A 23262-nucleotide genomic window follows, 5' to 3' on the forward strand; every position below is an offset into this window, starting at 1 on the left:
TAGCTGGAGGATGTGTTTCTGAAGTTACGTCAATGCATGCATTTAGTCCACAGGGATGACCTAAAGCTGGCCCAGACTAAAGCCCTAGGCCCTATATATTCAACACTCACTTTCTATTTTACGGAGCTGCTCTTAGGGCACGGCACTGCTTGCTAACACACATAGTTAAAGGTAGAGTATGAATGACTGGTGCACAGTATATGCGATGAATAGGTCTCTTAAGAAGTGACTGAGGCATTGAGACTTAAATCCTTCATCTGGCTTTTTAATGTGCAGTGCAGGTGGCAATTTTTGTTTTTTCTTCTAATGGCAGTAGTCTGGGAGGCTCATCAGCTGCACATTGAAACATCTCCCTGAACCTGCAGTCATCTGGAAGCACACTATACCCCATACTTTTTTCTGATACTTGATACAAAGAAGAAGTGAATTTTCATCTCTCTGATGCAGATGTGTCTGGAAAAGACCATTGTTTTGACAAAAATCCATGTCTTAGAAGTGCTTAATAAACAGGGTCAATTTCAGGGGACTAATAACAGGAAAAGTTGCAAAGCTTTATCCGCTTTGCTAAAGCAAATTTTCTAAATAGTATTTACTGAATTGTGTTGGTAAATATTTTAATAATTGTTTATGTCAGATAAGTTACAATAAAGTTTTACAGCATAAAGATAAATCCTTATGGTGGAAATGCTCATTTTCCAAAAACTGAGTTACTCATCTTACGTGCACAGCAGTTTCCTGACGCCGAGTTCTATTTATTTTGTTTTTTCTTTTGTGACGACTTGGACAGCGCAGAAATGACAGTTAGGGTGGGTGAATGGCACATTTTTATAAAGCCCAATCTAGAAATTCTGTAGGACTCTGCAAAGCATTTCTACTGTGAGAGAGCAGTCAGCTAATTAGCTCCACTTCTGTGAGTTAGGAACACAAGAGGAAGAAACCTGAAACTGAAGCATATATTGTAATCTGTTCCACTCTGAAGTATGAATCATTGCTTTCTTACAGTAACTGGTAATTATATGCTTTATGATGTCTTTGTAAGTTTTGGTTAACAATAATTTATTCCACCAGCGTTAAACTGAATTTTCCCAAATAGGAGCTACAATGTTAAAAACTTTTACTGCATTTTGAAATCTCAAGAGTAAAGGAGCTAACAAATGAGAGGGAAGCAATGCCAGTTTTCTTTCTGTGCTTGCAATGAGCCCTCACTTTACTTTAAAATTTTAAAGCTCTCAGTGCTGTTTTATTTTTGAATAACCTATTCTCTTAATTAAAAAGTCATAAAGCCAGGACAATAAGCTGTTCACTAGGGTGTACTAATTAAGCGGCTTTTACTGCTTTTCTGATTTATATTACTAATAATGTTTATTGAATGTTTTTGAATACTTCACAAATAAATAATGTTTCTGTTATTTCTAAAGTGATTGAAAATATAGGGCATGCAGATAGGACGTTGTGTGATATATTGGACCATTTGTAAATACAAATAAAGCCCAGTAATTAGGTTAACAGTTGATTTATCGCAATGAATGTTATAAGTCTGTGAGATGTTACAGGAAATAAGGCTACATCTGGGAGTGCAGCCTAAAAATCCACCAAAGAATCACATGTGAGTGTAAGCTACCCTTTGCTGTTGGCGAGTGGTTTAGGTTGGAACAATGCTGGGTGAAAGTTGTTACAGATGGAAGAGGCCCAGTTCTCACAGATGGAGAGGGATAGAAGCTGTTAGATTCAAGACAGCATACGAAATCAAGTTTGTGTGAGATATTCATCTATGCCAAAATTTGTAATTAGATTACTTATTCTAAAATCAAGCTTGCTATCTCTAGGGACTGAACCCTTAGGTTGGGTGTGACATGTTGTTGCAGCAGTGCTGCATGCTACACTGCTAGCTGCGCTGAAGTGACAAGGTGTAGGCTGGACTGTTTTGGGTGAATGAAGTAGACTCGCAGTTGCATCATTTCAGAGAGAGATATGTAAGCAATAAACATATGTAAGGACTAAACATCTGACTTTGAGAAAGTGTTGTGTATGGCCACAAATGATTGGAAAATTACTGTTCCTTTAAAAAATTTATTATAAAGTATTCTGAGAGCGACAGATCACTTGCATATTTCCTATTATACCTTCTCTGCCTCAAGAAATCCTCTAATCCTTACAGCAGTTTCCTTAAGATCTATTCCATTATTATTTTAGTATTTTTATGAGGCAGCCGCAAGAGTCTTTTGTCATAGCCTTCTAACAGTGAAACTTGGTGCTGAACCATGTTTCCTTTTAGATGGTGTAAGGTGTTCTTAGGCAATGTTAGACCATCAGTTCAGAGGCAGTTCTTGGTGCTTCTAGCTCAAGAAAAGAAAATCAAGTTTCTTAAATTAAATCCCAGTCTGCTGCCATTCTAATAAAAGTAGTTTTACTTAACCAAGTTAATCTCTTCCCAAACTTTTTTACAAGTTTTAAGATACACATTTTCTTGGGAACCAAAAGATGATTAGTTTAATGACATGTAGAAAAGGGATGCTTCCAGCAGTGCTGATTAAGAAAGAGATGTATACTACATTTCTGGTTTGAACAGTTTGTGAAAATGGTTATGCTAAAAATGGAGAATACATTTTTAGTTGGGATAAATTATATTGGCACAGTTAAATTCAGGAGAATTATGTTGATTGCACAAACTTACAGCTTGGTCCTGAAAGAGCCAAGTCCTCTATGACATGAAGCTAAGCTCTGAAAAGCCAATAACTTCTACTTAGATTTCATTACCTGCTTTTACCTCTAGCAGGTAGCACTTTGATGGTCAGTCACAATTTTGTGTTACTGCAAGGTTACAGTTCTTGGGATAAGTACAAACAGAATCACAGAATCACCAAGGCTGGAAGAGACCTCAAAGATCATCAAGTCCAACCTGTCACCACAGACCTCATGACTAAACCATGGCACCAAGTGCCACGTCCAATCCCCTCTTGAACACCTCCAGGGATGGTGATTCTACCACCTCCCTGGGCAGCCCATTCCAATGGTGAATGACTCTCTCAGTGAAGAACTTTCTCCTCACCTTGAGCCTAAACTTCCCCCTGGCGCAGCTTGAGACTGTGTCCTCCTGTTCTGGTGCTGGTTGCCTGGGAGAAGAGACCAACCCCCTCCTGGATACAACCACCCTTCAGGTAGTTGTAGAGAGCAAGAAGATCTCCCCTGAGCTTCCTCTACTCCAGGCTAAACAACCCCAGCTCTCTCAGAATCTTCTCGTAGGGCTTGTGCTCAAGGCCTCTCACCAGTGTCATTGCCCTTCTCTGGACACGTTCAAGTGTCTCGATGTCCTTCTTGAACTGAGGGGCCCAGAACTGGACACAGTACTCAAGGTGTGGCTCAACCAGTGCGGAGTACAGGGGCACAATGCCTTCCCTGCTCCTGATGGCCAGCTGGGTGCACTGCTGGCTCCTGTTCAGGCAGCTGTCAATCAGCACCCCCATGTCCCTTTCTGTTTGCCAAGCAGATTTGCAAGGTGAGTATTTAGACTTGAGGGAAATAATGAGTTCATTTGTGTATAATTAAATGAAAGTAGCACAGTTTATATTTGGGGTGGTGGCAGGAGAGAAAGGCAGGGGCGAGAAGCTTCCTGAAAGAGATGAACAATTTTGTGGATACAAGAGCTAATTATATTTCTGTCTTTCAACAGAGTTGCCAGGTCTCCAAATTCAGGAGGCATTGCATCTCCTGCAGCTGCCAGTAATGGGGATTTAGACAAATACACTAAGATCCCAACAGTTCTGAGAAGAGCTGTGTAAGAATTGTGTGGAATATGTGCAGTTTTATTTATGAGAAGTCTTGAATTGCATTTTAATTTTATTACAGGAATCTTATTTTATTTGTAAAAGCGTAATTGCTTTAATGCGATTCTTTCAGCGGCATTTGCAGTGATTTGTTTTTCATCATGGTAATTGTCCTAGCAATGAAAAAGATTTTCAAATGCTTACAGTACACAGTCTAGCAATATATAATTGAATGCCACTGTCATTGAAACAGACTGGTTTTCTGACCTGTTGTTTCAATCTGAACATGATGTTTATTTACCACCTTCATTATTGCAGCATTAGCATATAGAGGAGCTGTGTCATATCATCATGTACTTTCCTAACAGATGGGCACTAACTTCTTGAAGGCTTTTTTGTACTTGCTTAAAATATCCCATATTGGCACAAAGTTTTTCCTCAGTGTGAAGCATGACTGATTGGTTAAAATAATTTGTGTCTCTTCTGGTCTTTGAGCTTGTTTCCTACTGGTGCAACACAGGTTTTGACTCTTAATTTTGCAAAAGCCCCTTTTGGTGAAAACATGGTGTGGAAAGTTCCATTCAGTCGCATTATCTCTAAACAAACAGTTCAGGTCCTAGCAATAACTGAAGACCACATTTTTTGCCAGAGAAGGTGGAAAAACGTTCTTTGTACCTGCTCCACTCTAATTGTCCTTTAGAGACATTCCAGCTTCAGGATTTAAATTTTTATTTCTTCCCTTTCTGAAGCTGACCAAATTTCTCTGGTCATATCTGTGCAAAACAGGCCTCTTTTCTGTTTGTTTGGTAACTGCCTGGCTGTTGCTCTAAACCGCATTGTGTGCTATAATGCTGAATGTTAAGGTCAGGAATTAATGACTGAAATATTTATGGAGTCCACTTTATACTTTGCTTTTTGTGTGAGCTCAGTATTCGATGATTGTCTTTCCCAGTGAGGGAATGTGCAAAAATGACAATACACAGTTTAGATTGGTGTCGAATGGCATTAATCCCAGGTTTTCATAACTTCTCAAAATAAGATAAAGGTCCACATTTACTTGTGTTGTAAAGAAAAATTGCAAAAAGAAACAAAAAGGTGTTTTATTTTCCCCATGTATTTCACTGTTTTGTTATCCACAATTATAGCAGATTTTTTAGTTCTGATTACCATTGATGCTTTAGTTGTCACTGATTTGCCTCTCAGCTTTGGTAAAGGATGTCTTGGTTTTCTTAAGTATCAGCCTTTATTTGTTTTCTGTGTCCATGTTTTATTGAATCCTAGCATGAAACTTTGGACCATTGTCTTATCTTTCAGTTGTTATGCTCTTCTTTGAACCTTGGAGAACTGTTTTTTGCTAACTTGAGTTAGCCTATCATGACCCTATAAAAAGCAACTTCGTCTGAAGTTGTGCTATGTACATACAAAGTGCTTCAGGGTTCTAAGTAACACTTTGAGGGGTCTTGCATGATTCCTATTGCCTTACTCCCTCTTCCAGAAGTTTACTCCTCACATCTATAAGGCAATAGTGTAATCTGAATGGACAGAACAGACCATGAAGATTATATATAACACTACTATGAACAAAATTGTGTAGTCTATAAAAATGTATGCAATATGCTTTCTGCTATGCTGTAATTTTGTTAATGGCTTTGGAAGCAATCCGTATTGTTTTTTATTTTCATAATGATTTTCTGATGCAGTTTCAATCACATGTGAATTCTTTTGGCAGCTGTTGTTCTTTCTTATTTTTTGCTACTTTTGTTCCATCTATTGTTTGCAGTTCCTTTCTACCGTCTGCTTGTTCTTAATGTCGCATTTTGGAAGCTGAAATTACCAACTGGGCATTCAGTTGCTGTTTCTTCTTCCTGGCCACTTACAACTCATCTATCAACCTTTCAGACTAATGAGAGTTTCCTTTCTTTTTTTGTCCTTTTTGCAGAGGCAGTGCTTAAGTCTTTCTTTACACATGTGCTGTATTTTCTTTCTCTTAGAAGTAAGAGAATTACTCCATAGGGCATGATTAAATAATATGCTCTGAAGACTTATTTCCCTATGTTTCTGTTAAAACAGTTTTTTTAGCACTACAGTAAACCAAGTTAGTATAATCAAAGAACATATAAAACTACAGTGGTACTAGACAGCATCTAAAATAAAAGCACTGAATGGCAGATATTTTCTCTCATTTCAAATTTTCATCTTTGGACAGAAACCAAGTATCATACCTCTCATATAAATAAAAATACAGAAATACTTGGGAAAGTTAGAGGAGGGCTGGAGTCATAATATTTTTTGAAAATGATGTGTATGCAGGTACCATTGGACGCTTCCTTCAGTAAGTTAGATGAGCATTTGCTAACTTTCTTTTCCCAATGGAATTGTCCCTGAATGTAAATAATTTTTGCATTCGTTACCTTTGGAAAGGAAATTTTAGCTTAGACTTGGTCAGAAATAATTTCTAAACATATGTATTCAAACACAGCTATTTCTAAGTGAGTTTATGCCTCTAAAGATTCAGTTCTACAGTCATGAAAATGAGCTATCATTCCTAGACTGGCATCACTTCATTGTGTAAAGCTAAGCATATTTGTAACATGTCTACAGTTAAGATTTTTTTAATACACACTTCTGTTGACACTTTTGGAGGTCTTAAGTATAAGATGATATGCATCACAGAAATATGTTCCATATTTGTTTCTGGAGTTACGGCTGCAGGGCTAAATACCAGGTTATCCTGCCCTATAATGCTAGTTTGCAAAACTGATTAGTGAAATGGAGAAAGTGTGAAAGAGGGAGAAGTGTTAGTGCATCATGCTATAAAGGAAGTTGTAAGAAAAAGCAAATGTGGTTAATAGTGGAAGAGTTAATAACTGAGATGGTAGTTTTGCCCCATAACAAGACACCCATTTATCATTGCAGGCTTAAGCTTAATTTTGTTGTTGAACAGATTTGGGCTCTTTTCAAAGAAAAGATTGGGACAACATAAACCCGAAGGAAAACTATTCATATGGACAAGCTTCAAAGAAATGAGTCCTGGTAGTTGTTTCTAATGTCTTTAATAAAATAGATCTTTCATGTTTCTATGGCTTATAAGTTGTAATCATCATGACTCTTAATAACTGTGAACAGCTTGTGATTCACCATTATAAAACTGCTGTCTCCCAGCAATAACAACATGATTGTAGACTTAGTCAAAGGTGGGAATCTTGCCAAAAACAATTACACTTTCTGCATTATCTACAGGATCACCATTATCTATTTAGAAATACCATCTCTTTTCCCTCTGCTCCTGAGACACCTCATTCCCCAGAGCAATTGCAAGCATTTGTCATCAGCATTTAGACTTTGTCTCATTTTAAACTATTTTGTTATTATGTGGCACAGGTGCCCTCCCACTTGTGTTGGAAAGAGTTTTTCACTCACATATAGGGGGTCCTGGCTGAATTAAATGAGTCTTTCTGTATATGTGGTATGTTTCATAATAATGTTTAAAATAAAATTTTTTTGCTTTTATCATGTCATCATTTGTCTACACTTATGCGTGGAATTCAGCTTTTAAAATGTATCTTTTTTAAGTAGCTAGTATGGCAGTGATTTGACTTGTCCAGTTAGAGATGGTGCTTTTCACTTCTCTCTCACTTTGTGCAAGAGAGGAGATTAAAATTCCAGTTTACCCACCTTCTGCAGAGGACACACACATGTAAGGGCTGATAATTTACTACGTGTAAGGATTATTAAATGGAGAACCAATTGCTGTGTTAATCCAAGAAAACTCTGTTTGATCAGTAAGTAGTAACAAATGAAGAGAGCTGGTATGAGTTTGCACCAGTGAGAATGTTCAGTTTGAAAGACTAGCAGTCATCTTCTGAAGAGAGTAGGCTATGTTGCTGAAGTGATAGAGAATTCCGTCACTCATTCAAGCACAGGCCAGGGAGATAAACAGGTTTGTCAGGTAGGTGGAAAATGTCATGGGCTGTCATGGGCTGACTGAATCCAGCAACCAAGCACGCATATGTCCACTCACTCACTCCTCTGGGCCTGCAGGGGACAGAGTGAGAGAATAAGAGCAGAAGTGAGAAAGCCCATGGGTTAAGATAAAGACAGTTTAATAAATGAAGGAAAGTGGAAAAACAAGTGGTTCAAAGGCAGTCATTCACCCTGTCCAACAGGCAGACTAATGGCTAGCCAGCCTCCAAGCAACAGCTACATTGCAAATCAGAACTCTCCCACCCTGTTCATCCTCTACCACCTCATGGCTGGTCATATTGTTACAAGGCGTGAATTATCCTTTTGACCAGTTTGGGTCAGCTGCTCTGCCTGTGTCCCCTCCTACCTTCCTTCTTCCCTCTAGCCTACTAGCTGGGATGGGCAGAAGTAAAAATAGCCTTGATGCTGTGCAGGCAGTGCTGAGCAGTGGGGTGTTAGTAGCTTTGCTTTGGCCACAAATCCAGAACACAGTGCTACATGGGCTGCTATGTGGAAAGAGGCTGTTGTCCCAGCCAGATCCAGTACATGCCCACCTTTAAATTATCCTAGTTCTTGTTTGAAACCTACCATAAGTAATCTGGGCTCTTATTATTTGTCATCACAAATTACTGTGATGATTTTTTTGTCCTTTTTTTTTTTTTCCCCATTTTCTTAAGTGTAGTGAGTTTTTTAATGGATTTTGAGACCTGTGTAGTTACGTAAGTTCAGGAGCCAGGAGAAGAACCTTAACTAAAACTTGCAAACAGCATAGGCAGTTAGACCTTCACCACCCCAAACACGTGTACCTGAGGCCTGGCAGATCTGTATTTCTCCAGTGTCAGGAAGGGGAGGGAAGAATGGGGGAGGAACCAAGATTGGAGTACAGTTGTCTGAGGACACAGGGGTGTATATATTAGAGCTAGCTGTAGTTCTTCTGAGAAGGAACCACCCATGGTTTTCAGATTTTTCTGGTGCAGGCAGCTGGCCCTGGTTGTTCACTGTTGTAGGCAGCTGTGCCTAAAATCATTGACCAGTGATTGAAGGAAAGCAATAGGTGTGACAGGAGATGTGATTGCATCCTAGGAGTCAGCAAAACTGGAATAAACCTTTTTATGATTCACTGATCCTGGGATGGCACTGTTGTTGTCTCTGTCACCTTATGTACAAGATTAAAATGGTTTAATACAGAAGATCACAGCGGTGTGCTGCAGAATTCTCACCCAGGGATCCAAGTGTAAACTGGTACTTTAACCTGCACATTTGGAGGTGGATTATGAGACATGAATGCCTTTATTGTAGCAAGTTCAGAAAGTATTTAGCCTTCACTGCAGATGAGGAACAATTGTTCATGAGTCTGTGGGGAGGTAGGGAGTTGAATTTGTCTCAGCAAGTAATTTGAAATAGAACAAGAAGTTCCAGTTAGTTGAACAGAAAAATCTATTTAGAAAATTTACAGACTTTTTCAGAAAGCTTTGTTCAACATAGGCAGTTACACCCTTAGGTACACTTCACATAAAGATTCATAGTTGCAAAGAAAGAGGTCTGACCATCTTGTACCCTAGCCCTGGAAAACCTTGCAACATCCTTTTGTAAAGGGATCTTACTCATCCAGTTTTTTTAGTCACTCATATTCTCTAACCTGAGGTGAAATTGTGACCTAATTAAAGTTAATAGATGATAACTGTTGAAACTGGCAGACTCAGAATTTCATCAACACTCTCAAGGTGCTTTTAATTGGAGAATAGAAATTATTCAGGTAGGAGAGTATGTGGTAGCAAAGATAGATAAGCAAAGCCATGAAAAGAGAACAGCAATAAATAATGGGCCTGAAGGAATTATATTATTTTTTTTAAAATCAAAGATGTGATAACCTTAACAGGGAAAGTATTGGGTTAATATTAATTCAAAACCAAGAAATTTAAAAAATAAATTAACTTTTATTTTTGCCTTTGTGTTCAAGGATTAGTGCACCAGATAGCTGGACCAAATTAGCTTCAATTGTGATTTCTATGTCGAGTATTGCAATGAGGCTGACTAGATGTTTTCTCTAGAAGAATGTCTCTTGTTCAAAGTGACTACATGCAAACCTAGGAATGTGTAAGTGGTAAATGACAATCAGAGATAAACATCTCCTTACTGGTTTTAAAATTTTAAGCGTAGCCTACAATGTCAAGGAAGAAACCAAGCCAGAAGAACCAGCTCTTTTACAAAGGTGGTAGTGATCAGTAACATTTGTCAATTGACTTGAATTGTCTCCAGTGACAAAAATAATCAGCATGTTTCTTACACCTATGAGGTTATTCTTTTTTTGCAATATGACTGCAAGTGTCATCCAGAAGGACCAGCTTTTGCTGGGTTCTACAAAGCAAGACTTAAAAGAATGCCTTGAAAAAGAAAGGTTTTAAAACAAATAAACTTCTTGCTTCTATTAATTGCTCTTAGTAGATTTGTTTCTACTTTTAGCTTCATATTTAACCAAATGGAAAATACATAATCTGTAAAAAGCTCAGTGAGTCCCAACCTCAGAGCAAATTTATTTTTTACCATGGCAGAAAGTTAACTATTTTCACAACATTATATGTGGTTGTAATGACTCATTCTATAAATTACAGCTGCCATTGATGTTTGCATCACTATTCTTTATATTACAAACTGAATTTAGGAATAACTTTGTGAGTTTATTTCTATATTATCTAGGAATCTGAACCATACCTCCGATTTATTTTTTTTTAAGGAGTGTTTTTATTACTGATTGATAATACTAACGAATAATAATTTCCATAGCAGAGTATTTCTGTTTTCTCCTGGTATTTATGTGATCAGACACTTTCATTATTTCTCCATATATATATGATAGCATTTTCAAGGAATTTTGGCAAAAAAATTCTTCCACCTAATTGTTTTTCATTCTCCCTCCCAGTCTGCTCCCAGTTTTCAAGAGGAGTCTTTGCCATTTTTGGATTCTATGACAAGAAGTCTGTAAATACCATAACATCATTCTGTGGGACCCTTCATGTCTCCTTCATAACTCCCAGCTTCCCAACAGATGGAACACATCCCTTTGTCATTCAGATGAGACCTGACCTCAAGGGAGCACTTCTTAGCTTGATTGAATACTATCAGTGGACCAAGTTTGCATATTTGTATGACAGTGACAGAGGTAAGATGTGGTACTTTTTATCTGCACACTGTTTGCTAGATCTATATCACTGATATGCTGAATTAGTATTAGAAAAGTAAAAAAGGAAAGGAATATTTACTTGCAGGAAGTGTAACTGTAATCTTAAATTCAGAAATGAGCCTTTGGAAGAGAAATAAAATTGTTTGAATAAGAATTAAATAATTACGGTATGTCTTAATAGAATGTAGTACAGCCTTCTTAAGTCCTGTGTCCTTTTATGACTGTTGTAATAATACTATAATGATTTATGAACTGGGAAAAATCACTTGCAAATCATGGTATATCAATTTTCTGAGAGAAGCAGCATTATACAGAACTGCAGAGGTTTTGACTGTACTTTCTGGGATCCTATTATTGTCATTCTGTTGTCAGGGTCTTCTTACCTGGTAGTCCTTGCTTAACGTTTTTTGATTCTTACCTTATCCTGTTCCCTTTAAAAAGGCTATTTTGTGGCTCATCTGCATTGGTCAGAATTAAGTATTAAGTGCACATTAAATAACAAGGTGCCACTAGATTTGAAGGATGGTTGTATTACACCATGGTTCGTTGAGTAATGGAGTGACGTAAGATTCTTTGCATTCTGATACCATTTAATGCATTTATATTCTTCAGAAGCTGAAGGGGCTTCCTCAAGGCAGTAATTTATCACTGTTGTAAACACTAAAGTTAGAAAAACTAATACTGGTGTGCACCCTCCAACAGTAATGTTGTGTGGGACAATGAACCCTAAGCCATTTCTCTGGCAGATCCTTTTGAAATTCACATTAGAATCAAAGACTCTGCAGAGTCCCATTTCCATTGCCACTGCCTTTTTAGAAAGGACAGATGTAAAATTACTTGCTTAGCCAACACTCTTGTTAGTCAGCTGGTAGTGTGTAGTACATGAGCTGTGTGTGGTTTGTTTTTAAGAAATACTGAAGAACACCTAGTTCTTGGGAGCTGCACGGCCACAAATAACGGCATGGAATTGTTACTTGTAGTCACCCATTGGTTATGCCTTTTTTCCCCTTGTTTGTTTTGATTGTGGAAAGGCACCCCAGTGACAAAAAGCTGCAGTGCATGAAGCTCCTACCTTTATGTTAAGTAAATCCTTGTTCTTCAGTGCTCCCACTGATTACACAAGGTTAATCTGAAGAGTCAAAGCAGTATGTAGTCGGCATCGCTGACATCAAATGCTGAAAAAAGGGAGTCCACAATTCCTCTAAACACTTCTGTATAAATGTTAATGTAGTGACAGTGGTGTATATTTAAGGAATTACAGATAATTTAAATGGTTGTCACTTTCAGGAGAGAGATAGAAAAGGCAAAGAGGCAGTCATTATGGAAGCTGGGGAAGCTAACAGTAACTGGTTTGATAACTTGTTCCAAAATAATAATTTATTGCTACTTTTACAGTTTTTCTGTGTTTAGGAGCTGACTGGTTGAAGTGTGGGGCAATTTCATACCTCATTTCTGTCTAAAGAAGTGAGGTCATCCAGTATATGCATATTCAATCTAATAATGATGCTGAGCCACATTGTATAGGGGCAGCTGGATTAATACAATAGTTGCTCTCATGTAATGTGGGTCAGTGTCCCTTACCCTCCTTGCCACCTCTGTGTTGCCAGTAGTGACACTATTTGAAGGTTGCATATGTAACAATTACTAATTTACTCAGCCTCTCTTCAGAGGCTCACTGATCTAAGAGTTTATCTCCTGAAAACCAAAAGACTTTCAGCCACAAGAGGTTCCTGATTAGAATTATTCCTGCAGTTTAAAAAAGTAAATGTAATTGGAGTTTTCTCCTCTGCAGAGTCCCATTTCCATTGCCAGATACTGACACATTCACAAAAGTATTGCTGTGATGGCCTTTTTGGTTTGTTTTTCATTGCATTAGAATGTGTTATTGCTATCAGAAAGAACTTAACTGTGTGGGGATGACAAATATGACACCTATGAAAAGCAAGAAATCCAGCCAGCCATTTGACATGTCTTCAGAGAGCACCTTGAGAAAACAGTGTTCCTGGGAGGAATGGAAGATCAGAGGAGTAAAAGATAGAAATCCTTTGTAATAGAGAATATTAACATTAATAGCCCTAATTAATTTATGCCTAACTGAGATGCTGTTTAAGACAGAGTAAACAGATTATATCTGTTTCAGTTTAGTTTGGTTTGTTGGTTTGGGGTGTGGGTTTTGGTTGGTTGGTTTGGTTGTCTGGATTTTTTTTTTAATAATTATTTTAAATTGCCATTGAAGTTACCATTATTTTGAGGTGTAGTACTCTTTAATATTTTAAAATGTTCCCTTCATCTTTTAGTTTACATACAGTAATTATCTTTTAGTGTGAGCTCTCCATGGTTTATAAGGACCCTTGGACTGTCTTTATCTGTTATTTTAAAACAAATATTGATTGCACGGCATACAAAACTTTATATTAGTCTTCTTTAAAGCTGACAGAAAACCAGAACTATTTGAGATAATCATTGAATTTGTGCTTTTGGAAGGCTTCCATTTTTTTCCTTTGCTGATGACCTGTTGTGTATAGCGCTGTATGTCATTACCATTTTCCCTGATAAAACTGAATTGCTCAATGGTGACCAATATTTATTTGTTTATTTATCTAATTCACAAACTAAATTACTTCTTAGTACTTTCTTTCTGTGTTTGTGGTCATGACCACTATTATTTCTCATGAGAGTTATACCTGAAACTTCCTTTATATACCAAGACAAAAATGTGCCTTAAAGAAATTACTATTGGTGCTCTATGGCTTCAGGGAAGATGAATGTGCAAAAATGTCAGTTGGCTTAAAAACATCCACTGGCTTGTGAGAAAGTCTGATTTTCTTTTTTTTTCTTTAATACTATCTGCCATCTTTAAATTTGCACTCTAGAATTACGTAGAATTCTCTGGAAGGAATTTAAACATGACAAGTCTAATTCCTTTGCTGCCGGAACTTGTTAAAATGGTATTTGTTGAATAGCAGAAATTAATTTCTAGCAGTAACATTCATGCTTCTGTACTCTGTTATTTAATTCTTGAAAAGGAAAACCAGTCAAGTAAAATGTTCACTGATTTTACATTATATTGAAGGCAGTTGCAGCTGTACAGACCATTACAGCTTCCTGTCTGGAATGTGCCAAAAGAATAAAATGGAAGCAAACTTCTGTTGACCCCTTGTAGGTGTTAGCACTGAGCCTACTTATCTATATGGAAAAACGTATCTTAGCTCATCATCTTTCATAATTAGGGGTATGTCTGTAGGCAACAGAAATCATAACTCCATTAGTGCAACTGCAGAACATGGAAATTTTGCCATAGACTTGAGCGAGGTCTGGGTTTAAATACAGTATTGCTCAAGTGCTGTGAGCTACAGCATTTCTTAATTAGCAGCTTGTCATTATTGGATATCCTAGAAGAGCTCTTTCCCAACATAGGGAATTCCAGCAGTGGATCAGTGAAACTTGCAAAATCCCACTTTCCAGAAGGGTGAAGCAAAACCAAAATGTTGTCTTTACAAGGCTCTATTCTGATTCCTTGCAGAAAATAGAAATCCCACGCGATGCAAACAGATTTGGCCCACACATATCTCCATTTCTGAGTCCTAAGAATGTGTAGCAGTTCAGACAAGTTACAGGGAAGTCTTAAATAAGTAGTCTCATAAATCACATTCTAGAAGCTTGTTATTCCTGAAGCTTTTATCAGTCCTATCTTCTGTTTTCTCCTGTGCTTCACTAGGCTTATCAACATTGCAAGCTGTACTGGATTCTGCTGCTGAAAAGAAATGGCAAGTGACTGCTATAAATGTAGGAAATATTAACAATGACAGAAAAGATGAAACTTACCGTTCACTGTTTCAAGATCTAGAGGTAAAAAAGGAAAGGCGAGTGATTTTGGACTGTGAGCGCGATAAAGTCAACGACATTGTTGATCAGGTTTGCTATTCCCCATTCTTCATTGACAGCAGTTGGCTATGTTCTATAAACAAGCATAATGAGTTCATATCTCTTGATCTTATTTTTGTGATTATTATGTATCATTTAGAAGTGACAGATTTGTATTGAGGTCCATGTGTATATCAGGCAGAAAGTGAGCACACAAATCCTATTATCCTTCTTTCCTTAAAGGCAAGATGATTCTATCTGGATAAATCCCATATCCTGATTATTTAAAAAAGCAAAAAATAATCTTGTTGAGGCTATTTCACCACTTGAGTAGTATACTATATTATATGTAGTTGATACACTGTTATAAATGGTGTGTTATAAATACTTTTATTATCTCTAGAGATTAGTTCTCCTTACATACAGAAAATATTTTCTACTTCTAATGCTTTTTCCAATAACCCTTTACATCTTGGGAAGGCTCTGTCTTCAGTTCCTTTTTTCCTGTTTAACTCCCTTCATAGTTCATGTTCCTAAGCTCTTTGTCATTTGTACTGTTCTTAGGTCTCTTCATTTTTAAGGGAGCTCTTCAAGTGTGCTAATCAAAATTGCATGCTTTCCATAGCTAAGGCCTCCTGAGCTTTAAACAGAACAGAAAATTATGTCTTCACTCCACCTACACATACGTTATTTGCCAAATTAAAAAAAAAAAATTATTTTCATTTTCACAATAGCATCAGATTCAAATGATTGCATTATTGTAAATTCTTTATGATTCTTTTTTTATGAAGAAATATTAGAGCAGATGGTCCTCGAGGTCACTTTCAACCTGGTATTGTGTGATTCTGTGATTACCTTCTAATTCATTTCTTCAATCCTAGTGTCTAGGAAAGTTTTACTGCTTCTGTTCATGCATGTGGAGCACAATGGAAAATAAAAATAGCTCCCTGCTGACTTGAGCTGGACCATGTAAAACTGTGCACCATCTGTAGGGATATATCAGAGTGTGGATGTATCTATTTGTTGCTTTTTTGAAGGATTTGTTATTTTGGTCTTTGCTACCAAGGTTGTTGCACTGCTCAGGCAGTGACCAGTGTCCTAAATGGAATGCATTGTATTTGTCTTTTTTATTTGGAATTCACATCTACAATCTGTTTCTGTAATTTTCAAGGTCAATTTGAATTTGAACCTATTCTCCAGAGCATTTTCAATTTCTCTATCATATACAGGTTTTTTAAACTATTTTCTGACTTGTTATCTATGTCAATAAATGTATTTGAGTAGAGCAGTATCTGAGGGAAATAGGCCCTCTTCAGCTGGTTCTGTGTGGCTGTTTAGGCAGTTGTTTGCTTACCTTACAGTGACTTTTGTCTTGGCCATGTTCCCTTAAGAAACAATGGGATACAGGGCAAAAGCCTTATCAGACTCAAAATGTGTCACGTCTGCTGTCTTCTCTATCTCTATCTAGCTGTCATGTCAGAGAAAGGAATTAAATTGCTTTGACATATTTTCATCTTGAGAAGACAATATTGACTAGTTATCAACTTATCCTAGAAAATTAAGTATGTAATATTCATTATAATCTCTTCCCTGATATGAAAATTTGGCTGACTTCAAGTTTCTTCAGTTTCTTCTTTTGCCACTTTTCAAAAGACAAGAACTCTCTTTATGCTTTAGTTGCCACTCGTTTTTACTGTCTTCGTTTAATAAAAGACCTATTTTTTCCTCCGGCTGCTTCTTGTTTTGATTGCAGCTCTGGGATATTTTTATGGCTTTAATTGCACTTTGATAGATTCTGCTTTGTTTTGATTCTCAGATTTTCTCAGCCAATCTCCACAGACTTGTGCTACTCCTTAAGCATATGGATAGATAAACTTTGGTTCTGCTGTTTTGATTGGTAAATCAATGAAGAATTCTAGATAGCTGGATCAGCCACACATGTCAGTTAATACAATTCCAATTAGTTGTGCTCAGAATAGTTTACTGATATGCCTGAGAAGATGGTCTTTTAAACTGCTGTCAGTTGCCTTGAAATTCTTTTTTTGCAAGATGCTCTATCGGTTCCTGGAGTTTGGTCTCTTTTAAGCCCATTATACTTAACAGTCTTTTTCTGTAACTTTCCTTCTATACATGAAATGAAATGTGCTGAGCAATGGATTCCTGGGCATTTAGTGTCTTTTGATTGTGTTCTCCTGGTTTTCTTTTCTAAAAGCAGAAGATACGTATTTCAAGTCTTGATTTGCTACCACATTTATTATTTTAAAAGTTCTTTTAATTCCTGCCCTGAAAAAAAGCTCTGTGATTTCCTTCTTTCCATGAGGATGTCTAAAGTAGACCCTTTGTATCAGTATCCCTTCGCTGTGTATTAGTACTGAGAGACCTGCAACAGGCCTTCTGTTGACCAGATTTTTGAGTACTGAAGTATTTGCACCCTTGAAATACCGAGCAGCAACTTCATTACTTTATTCCTTGCTTTCCATTCTTTAACAAACCTGTCGTGATGCTTTGATGTATTCCACTAACATTTTAAGCTATGCTGATAACCTTAGGTTCACCCAGTTGCACTCTAGTCCTCGGACCTTTTATAAGTACACAATGTATTTCCAAAGTTGCTTCATTGTTCTTGTGTTTGATTTTTTTTTTTTTTTATCTTGTGATACAATTTCTCTTCTAGATTTCAACAAGTTATGTAAGTTGGAGTTGAAAATTATTTCAGTTCCCCAGGTCTTAGTCTAATTTATATTCCCCTTCTCTGATTTGGCAGGTCACTGTTACCATCCCCTTCATTATATAGCTTCTATCTTTTCTCAGCCAACTTTCTTTGCAGACTCATGTTCCCCTGATAACATCCTTTGGGCAGCCATGCAATTACTACCACTGCTTGTCTATCCTTGCTTGAGCTGCTGGTCTAAACTAGGGACTCTGTGTGCACAGTTCCTTCATCATGGCTTTTGAAACCACCACTGAATCTTCTCAGAGTCGTAACTAGTAACATGCTTACTGTTCATATGGATGAGTGGCACAGGGCAATGTTTTCAAAGCTAGTGGCAGTTAGAGCAGAGTTCTAACTACTGATCCAAAGACTTGCAGACTTTTCTCAGATACCAATAATGAAGAAGTATTTTATGCACAACTAATTTGCTCTAACTGAAGTTTCTTTGGGTAGCAGCAGCTGCATAAGAAATAGTTCTTAAATCTTTTAATAAATAATGAGTTTTAAGTAGTCTGAACTGTTTTAGAGTAATTAAGTTCATATATCATGTATATAGAGGGCTCAAAAGAGGAATAATTGAATAACTTCTACACCCTGTGTAATATGATCCCTCAGTCTCAAATTCTAGTAATACAAAACTCAGTGTTAAACACTGTCTTCTGCTATATTTCTGTAACTTTGTTACAGTAAGCATGTGGAATGTCATTCACTGCTAGCCTGATAAAAATTACAGGATACCTGTTCTTGAATGTTTTAGTTATATGTTTAATGAGAAGACAAATGAATTATCCTTTATTGATTTAAGCTGTTCTCATTGTTTGAAAGATGGAACAAACCTCTCGAGTGCTCTTATCTCCCACATCTTTTCTCTGGAGAAGTGCTTTGCTTCAAGATGCAAACTCCCCCATGCTTATACAGTTGTAATTAGGCTTATTTGAGAGACTTATCCATGCTGTATGCTGCCAGTGGAGACTGCTGAGAAACCACCAGCTGGCTTTGAAGGAGATTATGAGGAAGCCTTAGGGCAATAAACAAGGATTTGAACTTTAAGAAACTTCCTTATAATGTAGATGGCTTTCATTAATGTCAGTGGGCTTTTAAACCTTTTCTAGTTCAAGGAACATTGCAATTCTGCTGCAAAGGAAGCAGAATCTATTCATGAATCTCTGAGGCACAGTGCTTCTACTGCATGATGCTCACTCTCTCCTGTCTGGATTGTGCTTTTAATACAGAGCATAGTTATTAGTATTCAGCTCCTCTGCTTACAGATCTTGGGACTTGGGTTTGAATATGACTAATTTCCACCAGCAGAGAGTATGGTCAGTGATGCATTAGGTAAAATGAAAACTAAAGCACTGAACAAACTCTGTATTGCATACTATAAAGCTCTTAGCTGGCATTTGCACCATACTAGATTTTGTAACATATAGCAGATGAATGTTCTCCATTACAGAGTATTTCTTCTTTTTTACAGGTTATCACAATTGGTAAACATGTTAAAGGATACCATTATATAATTGCCAATTTGGTAAGCATTTTTAATATTTAAAATACCTGTATTACTCAATTTACTGCTTTTAGTAACTAGCCTTATTATAACTAGTGTTTTGGGGGTTTAAATGCATTTTGGAAAATAGAAAAAAGCTAAATGTCTTTATCTTTGCTAAATGAATGATATTTGTTTCATTGCCTGAACCTTTCTAGTACTTAAGTGCCTTCTGCAGTATTCCCATCAATGAGGGTGAAGGCTGCCCAGCACCTTCAGTAGACTCATCCCCTTTTTTATATACTTCTGAAGAAAAATACCTTTCTGCATTATAGTCTGATATATTCATTCAGCAAACCAGTGTTTCTTCTCTCACCTTTAAAGTACTTAAAAATTAAATGCTCAGCTTTCATTCTGCTAGACTAGTGGGTTTCAGCTTTACACATCTTTATTCCTCCAATCGGCTTGGTAATCAATTTGAATTAATCTTTTATTGAACACAGATGATCAGATATTATAGCTAATAGTGTCCCTAAAGGGGAAGTTCAGGAAACTCTAACTAAATTTTGTCAAATCCATGTTTTCTAATTGTGTCTTGAGAGTAAAGGGACATTTTACTGACTTCAGTTCAACAAGACTTACTTAGGAAGCTGCATAGTTGAATCCAATGGGGTTTTTGTAACACGTAAAGCAAATTCTGCAGCCTTGAATTTCCAGAAAATAGTTTTTGGAGTTCCATGGTGTGAGCGCCTCTAAATTTTTTGCATCCTTTATTCTTGGACTATGATAACATTTGATATAAATTCCAGCAGGGTGAGGAGTGCTCTAATTTACACTCTTACTCATACCCCTTTGGGGGGGCCTGAGAAAACAGAAGGACCATGGTGTGTCTTTCACACTTCAGACATAACCTCTATCTCCTCTCAACCTTTGATCAAAACACTTCTCCCCTCCAGGCAGACAGTATTCTGAAGAACCATGTATATTGTCAGACAGGTGCAAAGAAGCCTTATACTCGAGGCTTCTTTAAAAGCAGAACATTAGTTTCATTTTTGCATTTATTAACTCATTTTTAGGATAAAGGAGTTAAGCGACTGATATTCACAAAATAAGCATAAAAGTCTTACAGAATTTGAAAAATTCCCTCAGTGTTAGATATTTGTATTTTGCATTGCAAATGTTGTATAAATAGTGGGTTTGGTCTTAAGGGAAATAAACATTTTAGAAAAATTGCCTAATGTATGTCATTATGTTAACCGGTTGCTATTTTAGCCATTGACTTAAGTTTGTAACAGTAAACCCATAAGATCTAAAACTTACCAAATCTTGTGTTTTTAAAACTGTTTAATGCCATATTTACTTCCTACAGGTTTATGCAGTTTAAATGCAAATGTTGTAGATCTTTTATGGAATACCATATTAAATGTCTTTGATAATAATTTTTAAATTGCATTTTTCTCTGGCAGAAAGAAACTTATCTAGTATGTGATTGTATCCCATCTTCTTCACTGAATCCACCTTCTTATTCTTTATTGAATGTAATAATGTTCTCCTTCAGGCTGATCATTCAGTCAAGACATTGATCTGTTTTAATAATGGAATATGCTCAAAAAACACTCAACAGGTCAAAATATACAATGAATGTTCCTGGTCAAACATGAAGCTCACAATAATATTGAAGAAAGTTTCATGATCCCTATTGCAGTGTATTAGCGTGCAGCAACACATCACTGATGAGTATCATTAATAAGCAATAATTTAAGAGCACCTAGTGTAGCAGTTGTAGAAACTTCTGATAATGTGGTGTTTCATATGAATTTGTTTGCATGATCATTTGGGACGAGTTACAACACAAAACACAGGAAACAAAATGTATGTACTCTTTGTAAGAATGAGAAGCAGTTCTTACAGCAGCGGGAGGAGACAGGGGAGGTGTTAAGTCCTTCCACATGCTGTAGTCTTCTTTACAAAAAGAGGGCACAACTGGGACCATAACTACTCCTGGCCAAAAATTTCTTCTAACTCTTTTTCGTGTCAGTCTTCCCTTTCTCCTTTAAGTAATCCCATTGAAATTAACAGGATTCTTTAGGAAGGTAAGAATGGGAAGGACAGATCTTTGTAGAAATGAAGGTCTGTGTCTGGTGAAGAACAAGAGCCATTGGCTGGCTGGCAGAGCTCACAACTTAGTCCTGGCAGCCCAGGATTTTAAAGTTGGATCCTGTTTGAGGAAAATGTTGGCTTGTACTTCTGCAGTAAAAGTCATATGGTAACTCTTTATTTGTATATACTATTTAGAGATCTGCTAAAATTATTGGAATAGCGGACATAATGTTTTCTGTGCCCAGGGATTTACTGATGGAGATTTGTCAAAAATTCAGTTTGGAGGAGCCAACGTCTCAGGATTTCAGATAGTTGACTATGATGATCCTCTTGTGTCAAAATTTATACAGCGCTGGTCAACACTGGAGGAGAAAGAATATCCTGGTGCACACACTAGTACAATTAAGGTACGTCTTATGTTTGTTTTAAGCATGACAGATGTACTGAAAGGGAGGGAATTGGAATAGATATACAAGAGACAGATTAAAGCTCTTCAAAATCAGCTGTGCTAAGACCATTTTATATTTCTCTGAGGTACTTTTAACACTCTCTGTCATACGACTGGTTGAGCAAAAATGATCAACACAACTTTTAAGTTTTCCTATGTTACTATATAGCTGCACCTGACAGCTTGTTAGGTGATTGCTTTGAATGTGGTGATATATTAAGTGTTTAATGAATTCTTTTGGTTTTTCTCTTTCTGTTTTGAAATGTTTAAAGAGCAAATACATAGTCATAAGCAGGCATCCAGGGAACCCAGATCTAGGACTTGCTGTTAAAACATAATCTCCCAAGGAAATGATAAGACGGTTACATTGAGACATGCTTAAATCCTACAAAAACTCCTAAAAGGTACAGGTTCATGGTCTGATTTCAGGCCTGAGTGACCATTATGAAGATCAGTTGGTGCTTGCAAGATGTTAAAAAGAATAATGCCCTTTTAATGCAAAGTAATTTGTTTTTTAAGTAACACAATCAGAAATTTCATTAAGAATAACTAAAAGGCATTAAGACTGAAAGAAAAATATCAACTATTCTAGGCATAACTTTTTGTGTTTGTTTTTACAGTGTGAACCATATGTTTGATTTATAGGGAAATGAATAAGAAGTTTCAGAAAGGAATGGAAGAGCCAATTTTAAAATTCCTGGAACAAAAAACTTTTAAAGTATACAACCTTAATTTAAATTAAATAATAAAATCTGGAGATTCCTTTTTTTCTGAGACTGAATTTGGGGGTAACTTTGTCAAAGCTATAATCTTTACTTGGTTATTTTTGTATTTTCAAACCTTCATGACAGAATGAGTGATCTATTTTTTTATTTTGTGTTTGACAAAATAGAGTCTGAGTTGTGCCTTTAGATATATTCATATTAATATGTGTAGTATATGTAGCTGTGGGTTATCAGTATAATTCTTTTGTCTCTCTGACTCTTGATTGCTCAAATCTGTCTACCTACCTGCTAACGTTGCAGGATTGTAGTCTGGAAATAATCCCAGTGAAGTACACAACTGAAGTAAAAGAGTCTAATTGAAACTAAGATTCAGTTTTCCTCACTGATGGAAAATAAATCAGTGGGACATAATGTTGAGGATTCTGGTACCCGGTATTACTTACAGTAGGGGGCAAATTGCATGTGTGTTACATAAGATGAAGTGGTTGCAGTGTTTTATTATGGCTTTGAAATATGCGACCTTATCACTAACATTCCCTTTATTTCTTCCATGATAGATCCTTTCAAGCCTAGTAGAAATGCAGAGGGGTAAAAGAGAGTATATGGAATATCTTACAGTTTTGACATTTATTGTGTCATGGATAGGAAAAATAAATGAATTGAAACATCTCTTTTTGTTAATTTCATTAACTCAAAATACATTTAAAATTAATTTTAAAGGGCTGATCTTTCTTCCTTTTTATGTTGTCTGCTTAAGGAATAAAGAATCACAGTGGCATTCAGTCAAGAGACTGAGACACTTTAAATTGTCAGATAATTTATAAATGCTAGAGTTGGATGTATATTGCTATGTTTGGAAAGATTGATTATATCAGTTACTGTATTTCTTTATGTAGCTTTCTATCTTTTGCCCTTAGACACATGTTAGTTGACATTTTTGCATGTCATTATGTGCAAGGACAGAGATATGTCACATTTCATTCCCATCCTTGAGGGAGCTAGAGGCAGCACAGAATCA

At 36.7% G+C, this 23262-nt stretch overlaps 1 protein-coding gene across 8 annotated transcripts in view; it reads left to right on the forward strand.

Moving 5' to 3' along the window:
• GRIA2 (glutamate ionotropic receptor AMPA type subunit 2) overlaps nucleotides 1-23262 on the forward strand; it is an 88116-nt gene that overhangs the window by 28284 nt on the left and 36570 nt on the right. For all 8 annotated transcript variants that reach the window (XR_008462451.1, XM_009898557.2, XM_009898542.2 and 5 more), the window contains exons 3-6: nucleotides 10648-10887; nucleotides 14627-14823; nucleotides 18960-19013; nucleotides 21317-21478. Coding sequence is in view for 7 of the 8 variants with exons in the window: in XM_009898557.2 (XP_009896859.1) it covers nucleotides 10648-10887; nucleotides 14627-14823; nucleotides 18960-19013; nucleotides 21317-21478 (653 nt within the window). In the remaining variant the exon portion in view is untranslated. The remainder of the gene's footprint in view (nucleotides 1-10647; nucleotides 10888-14626; nucleotides 14824-18959; nucleotides 19014-21316; nucleotides 21479-23262) is intronic.

The sequence above is a fragment of the Dryobates pubescens genome, chromosome 1 (genome assembly GCF_014839835.1).
Source record: "Dryobates pubescens isolate bDryPub1 chromosome 1, bDryPub1.pri, whole genome shotgun sequence".
Lineage (NCBI taxonomy): Eukaryota > Metazoa > Chordata > Aves > Piciformes > Picidae > Dryobates > Dryobates pubescens.